Source organism: Hippopotamus amphibius, chromosome 11 (assembly GCF_030028045.1).
Source record: "Hippopotamus amphibius kiboko isolate mHipAmp2 chromosome 11, mHipAmp2.hap2, whole genome shotgun sequence".
Lineage (NCBI taxonomy): Eukaryota > Metazoa > Chordata > Mammalia > Artiodactyla > Hippopotamidae > Hippopotamus > Hippopotamus amphibius.
In genome coordinates, this window is record NC_080196.1 from 73,378,248 (window position 1) to 73,385,160 (window position 6,913).

Genomic DNA, 6,913 nt, shown 5'->3' on the forward strand with positions numbered 1-6,913 from the left:
TACAGGAAAAAAACTGTAAAAAATACAAACACATGGAGGCTAAACAATATGCTATTAAACAATCAAGAAATCACTGAAGAAATCAAAGAGGAAATCAAAAAATATCTAGAAACAAATGACAATGAAAACACAACAACCCAAAACCTATGGGATGCAGCAAAAGCAGTTCTAAGAGGGAAGTTTATAGCAATACAGTCCTACCTCAAGAAACAACAAAAGTATCCAATAAACAACCTAACCTTACACCTAAAACAATTAGAGAAAGAAGAACAAAAAAGCCCCAAAGTCAGAAGGAAAGCAATCATAAAGATCAGATCAGAAATAAATGAAAAAGAAATGAAGGAAACAATAGCAAAGATCAATGAAACTAAAAGCTGGTTCTTTGAGAAGATAAACAAAATTGATAAACCATTAGCCAGATTCATCAGGAAAAAATGGGAGAAGATGCAAATCAACAGAATTAGAAATGAAAAAGGAGAAGTAACAACTGACACTGCAGAAATACAAAAGATCATGAGAGACTACTATAAGCAACTATATGCCAATAAATTGGATAACCTGGAAGAAATGGATAAATTGTTAGAAAAGTACAATCTTCCAAGACTGAACCAGGAAGAAATATAAAACATGAACAGACCAATCAAGTATGGAAATTGAGACTGTGATTAAAACTCTCTCAACAAATAAAAGCCCAGGGCCAGATGGCTTCACAGGTGAATTCTAGCAAACATCTGGAGAAGAGCTAACACCTATCCTTCTCAAACTCTTCCAAAATATAGCAGGAGGAACACTCCCAAACTGATTCTATGAGGTCACCATCACCCTAATACCAAAACCAGGCAAAGATGTCACAAAAAAAGATAATTACAGGCCAATATCACTGATGAATATATATGCAAAAATCCTCCCAGCACATTAAAAACATCATACACCATGATCAAGTGGGGTTTATCCCTGGAATGCAAGGATTCTTCATTATACACAAATCAATCAATGTGATACATTATATCAACAAATTGAAGAAAAAAAACCATATGATCATCTCAACAGACGCAGAAAAAGCTTTTGACAGAATTCAACATCCATTTATGATAAAAACTCTTCAGAAAATGGGCACAGAACGAAATGACCTCAACATAATAAAAGCCATATATGAGAAACCAAAAGCCAACATCATTCTAAATGGTGAAAAACTGAAAGAATTCCCTCTAAGAACAGGAACAAGACAAGGGTGCCCACTCTCACCATTATCATTCAACATAGTTTTGGAAGTTTTAGCCACAGCAATCAGAGAAGAAAACAAAATAAAAGAAATCCAAATTGGAAAAGAAGAAGTAAAATTGTCACTCTTTGCAGATGACATGACATTATACACAGAAAATCCTAAAGATTCTACCAGAAAACTGCTAGCACTGATCAATGAATTTAGTACAGTAGCAGGATACAAAATTAATGCACAGAAATCTCTTGCATTCCTATACACTAACAATGGAAGAGCAGAAAGAGAAATTAAGGAAACTCTCCTATTTACCACTGCAACCAAAAGAATAAAATACCTAGGAATAAACCTGCCTAAGGAGGCAAAAGACCTGTATGCAGAAAACTATAAGACACTGATGACAGAAATCAAAGACAATACAAACAGATGGAGAGACATACCATGTTCTTGGATTGGAAGATTCAACACTGTGAAAATGACTATCCGACCCAAAGCAATTTACAGATTCAACACAATCCCTATCAAATTACCAACAGCATTTTTCACAGAACTAGAACAAGAAATCTTATGATTTGTATGGAAACGCAAAAGACCCTGAATAGCCAAAGCAATCTTAAGAAGGAAAGACGGAGTGGGTGGAATCAACTTCCTGACTTCAAACTATACTACAAGGCCACAGTGATCAAGACGTATGGTACTGGCACAAAAACAGAAATATAGATCAATGGAACACAATAGAGAACCCAGAGGTAAACCCAAGCACATATGGGCACCTTATCTTTGACAAAGGAGGCAAGAATATACAATGGAAAAAAGACAGCCTCTTCAATACGTGGTGCTGGGAACATTGGACAGCAACATGTAAAAGCATGAAATTAGAACACTTCCTAACATCATACACACAAAAATAAACTCAAAATGGATTCAAGACCTAAACGTAAGGCCAGACACTATAAAAGTCCTAGAGGAAGACATAGGCAGAACACTCTATGACAAAGCAAGATCCTTTTTGACCCACCTCCTAGAATAATGGAATTAAAATCAAGAATAAACAAATGGGACCTAATGAAACTTAAACGCTTTTGCACAACAAAAGAAACCATAAACAAGACAAAAATACAACACTCAGAATGGGAGAAAATACTTGCCAATAAAGCAACAGACAAAGGATTAATCTCCAAAATATATAAGCAGCTCATGAAGCTTAATACCCAAAGAGCAAATAACCCAATCCACAAATGGGTGGAAGACCTAAATAGACATTTCTCCAAAGAAGACATGCAGATGGCCAACAAACACATGAAAAGATGCTCAACATCACTAATCGTTAGAGAAATGCAAGTCAAAGCCACAATGAGGTATCACCTTACACCAGTCAGAATGGCCATCATCAAAAAATCTAGAAACAATAAATGCTGGAGTGGGTGTGGAGAAATGGGAACTCTCCTGCACTGTTGGTGGGAATGTAAGTTGGTACAGCCACTATGGAAAACAGATTGGAGGTTCCTTACAAAACTAAAAATAGAACTACCATATGACCCAGCAATCCCACTCCTGGGCATATACCCAGAGAAAACCATAATCCCAAAAGAAACATGCACCACAGTGTTCCCTGCAGTACTATTTACAATAGCCAGGACATGGAAGCAACCTAAATGCCTATCAACAGATGAATGGATAAAGAAGATGTGGCATATATATACAATGGAATATTACTCAGCCATAAAAAGGAATGAAATGGAGCTATATGTTGAGGAGGATAGATCTAGAGAGTGTCATACAGAGCGAAGTAAGCCAGAAAGAGAAAAACAAATACTGTAACTCATATATACAGAATCTAAAAAAATGGTACTGATGAACCCAGTGAAAGGGCAAGAATAAGGATGCAGATGCAGAGAATGGACTGGAGGATACGGGCTTGAGGCGAGCACGAAGTAAAAGAGTAGCATAGACATATTTAAACTACCAACTGTAAAATAGCTAGCTAGTGGGAAGTTGCTGTATAACCAAGGGAGATCAACTCAATGATGGGTAATGCCTTAGAGGGCCAGGACAGGGAGTTTGGGAGGGAGTCGCGGGAGGGAAGGGATATGGGGATATATGTATAAATACAGCTGATTCACTTTGGTGTACCTCAAAAACTGGTACAAGAGTGTAAAGCAATTATATTCCAATAAAGAGCTTAAAAAAAAAACCAGATTACTCTTGGGCTGCTGAGAAGATGGTTCGTCAACAACAAGGGCAGGACAAGCACCACAAGCACCATGAGCGATTCCTGGAAGGCAGGCCATCTTACGCAGAGGTCAGCAGAACCAGGTTAGGAGCAACTCTATAGGCCAAGGTTTCTAGATTACTAGGTTGTCTAAAGAGGAAGATTTCCTTCCCTGTCTCTAAAAACAATTCTATAGCTATTTTACCCCCTATGAATCCTCTGATTCTCTTTTATATTAAGTGGCAAACTTCACTGTGTTTTAACATAATTTAATTTTTAAGTTGAATTGCTCTATATCAAGTCCAAAAGGTGTTTTTAATTTCTATATACATTTTGATAAGGTAGTCTATATAAACACAATGTACAGTACTGAGAAACAATCTTTGAAAAGTATAATCTTCTTATAAAGATATAAATGTAGAAATATAGCTTACTTCAGTTGATAAATAGGTGGAGCTGTACCTGGGTATTCATTCGGTAGCATCACCTACAAAGCAGTTAAAAACAAATCTGCTTATACTTCATCATCATGGCTCAAAAATAACATTCATAAAGCCAGTCACTGGACAGATTTTTAACTTGCCAAACAAACAAACAAAAACATTGTTTTGTTAAATTTCAGGAGAGACTTCCCTCCTCATATTTATGCTTCTACCTTAAATATATTAAGATTATGCCAATTTTTTAAGAAGGAGATCATTATTTGCAGAGAAAGTATAAAAGCAATGAAAATTAGACAATTGTGGGGAGGGCAAAGACAAAAGGAAAAAACTGAAACGGGGCATTATACTTCAACCCCAAATGAACAGAGTGGCGTTACATGTTCCAAATATTTTGCTTAAGAACCATGCATGTTTCTTTCCAAATCGGTATTACCATAAAAACAAATACTGACAAAAACTCAATTTGTCATCTTTTATGTTGGATGTAGGGGCAGTCATCAAACAATAAGCATTAAAACAGAAAGCCATAGCTGATCTTTCCATTTATTTATCCTAACCACAACTGATTCCTAATTAATAAAGAAATGATTATCTATTCTATGAACCATCTAAATAACCTATTCTTCCTCTTAAACCTTAGCCATCTTCCCAGGTTTAGGCCCTCTTCTATTAAAAGGACAGGATAATGAAAGGAAGCGAAAGTCAAGTCTGCCAGTGGTACATTAAGAACACAAATAAAATAATTGGGAGAGGAACGATTGAGACTATCAATGAAAGCATTACTCAAGAGTGATCTGAGATTTAATTCCCCATATTTTTAGATCATCAATCCTTAACAAAAGCCAACACCAAAAAAAGACAATTCAGAACAAGTCACACAAGAATAATCATTAGAGCAATACAACAGTAGTCAATCATACAGAGTCAACACTGTAACTGGAAAATGGCTGTAGAGAAGGGGAAAAGTACCTGCAAGCAAAGTGTCCACTTGGGGTCATCTATATCGTCGCTAATTCTAATACAAAATATTTTGGCACAGTCATCAATGACACACCATTCCTCGCCATATATAGCTGCCATTGCTTCAATTTCTTCATTCTGAAAAAGGTTGATGGGGGGAAAAGTCAAAGAATGCACCTACTCTAAAAACCTGGGTTTTCCTTACTGCTTTATAAGGTATTTGCATTTAACATCACCAGCTTGGATGAAGGATCCCTGGATGGAGGATCCCTGAATGAACGATACGAAACGTTCTCAGCAGCCGGTCACCATGTTCTACTCTCTGGGTACCAGACCTACTGCAACGACTGGCATCAGCCTTGCTACTACATCACTGTGCTTTTGAACACTATTGAGCCAGAATACATATGCACTCCCATATCCTGTAGTGAGATTCACAAGTGAAAGGCTTAACATATCTTCTCTGCTCCACCTTATCCTTTTAACAGGTAATCTCCAACCCCACTCCCCCGTAGCACTGCTACGTATTACATTAGCCCTATATTACTACTGCTTATCTCCTTCGTTGTTTTTTGTTTTGAATTTGGGCACGAAGCTGGGTAGTTGTTGGGGTTTTTAGTAATCAAATTCTCGAAACATTTCAGAAATTATTCTCTTGGTTTCGGGTTAAAAAAGAATAAAACCGGAGCTAAAGATAAAAATGCGAAGCAAAGTATACATTCAACTTTGTATTCTCTCATTTTGTCCTCATAGCCCATTAGGAAAAGCTTTAAGAGCGCCCACGTGAGCCACCCGCTGGGGAAAGCTCAACGCCAAGAGAAGGAAGAAGGTTCAGTGGGCCCTCAGGGGACACCAGGGTCTGTGTTATCATCGCCCGTTTTGCAAAAGCAGAAACGGGTTCTTAAGCGGCCTGTCCAAGGTGATCTGGCGAGGACAGGGCGGGGAGCAGAACCCAGGTTTCTGCCTCAGCCCCGGAGCTGCTCAGTCGCGTGCTGAAGGTTGACGATGACACCGTCCGAGGCAGGCCCAGCGCGCCGACGCCCGTGAGCGGCCGGCCCGAGAGCGACGGGCTGAGATCAAGCGCCGGGAAAACGGGACGCGGCGGAGCTAACGGCGCGGTCGCAGGCCCGGGAGGCGCGGGCGAGACAGGGGGCGGCCCGGGACAGAGGCCCCTTGGCCGAGGAGGCCCGGGGCGGCGAGGCGAAGCCGAGCCGAGCCTGGAGGTCGGCGCCTCGCCGGGGCCTCACCTGCCTCTGGTCGCTCCCTGCGTCTCCCTCAGCCATGTGGCCCCGGGAGCGGCCGGGCGGCCACCGCCTGCCCAGGTCCAGAGCGCGGGGGCGGGGCGCTGCGGTTGTGAGCGGAGCGCGGGCTGCAGCGCGGCCCGACCCGGAACCACAACCCGGCCACGCCGCGCGGCTCGCATCTGCTTCCGGGTTGCGGGCCAGGTGGGGCTAGGGGCTACTGGCGTCGGGGCTCCCCACTCTGGCCTTGCGCCCGCCTTTGCCCACCTCTTCCGCGGGCCCTGGGGAACGCTGTCCCGCCGGAGCGGCGGCAGGAGGGCCTCTGGGCTCTGCTTCTGAAACTCGCCGGGGCTGGGGGCTTCTGCTCAGCCACGGCGCTGTGGGCGCCATCGGAACCCCGCGGAGACGCTGGGGAGTCAGGTTCACCGCAGCGTCCCAGGAAGGGACTCACCGCAGTCCACAACCCAAGACTCATCTTTGCATTTCAAGGCAGGGTGTTTTTGTTTTTGTTTTACGTGTTTTAAGATACTTTGTCTGATTTGAACAAGGATGGGTTTGAGTTACCAAAAACAGGAAAGCAAAAGAGGGCAGAGGGCAATTTTGAAAGCCTGCGGAAAAACCCACTCGCTGTTGTGCTGTGATAGTTTTCTTTGGTGTCCTTGGACATTTTGTCTGGGAGCAACTTTTGTTCAAGACGCTAGTTTTGCCAGTCAACATGAAGGTCATTATTTCACTGTCCAAAAATTTTGAATAAGTTTGTGCCATTTCTCCCCTGCCCCGAACACGTACTTTCCAGTACATTGGTTGTGACTTACATCTGTCACCTTATTTGAGATCC

The 6,913-nt window shown here is 41.7% G+C and overlaps 1 protein-coding gene across 4 annotated transcripts in view; it reads right to left on the minus strand.

Moving 5' to 3' along the window:
• The window catches only part of IMPACT (impact RWD domain protein), a 29,663-nt gene extending 23,465 nt beyond the window's left edge, over positions 1-6,198 (minus strand). For 3 of the 4 annotated variants that reach the window (XM_057699947.1, XM_057699946.1, XM_057699949.1), the window contains exons 1-3: positions 6,082-6,198; positions 4,844-4,972; positions 3,866-3,918 (exon numbers count right to left, since the gene is read on the minus strand). In XM_057699947.1, the coding sequence (XP_057555930.1) occupies positions 3,866-3,918; positions 4,844-4,972; positions 6,082-6,117 (218 nt within the window). In that variant the 5' untranslated portion in view covers positions 6,118-6,198. Of the gene's footprint in view, positions 1-3,865; positions 3,919-4,843; positions 4,973-6,081 lie in introns of those variants that run through there. The other variant, XM_057699948.1, reaches the window with a different exon arrangement.
• Between the last annotated feature and the right edge of the window lie 715 nt (positions 6,199-6,913).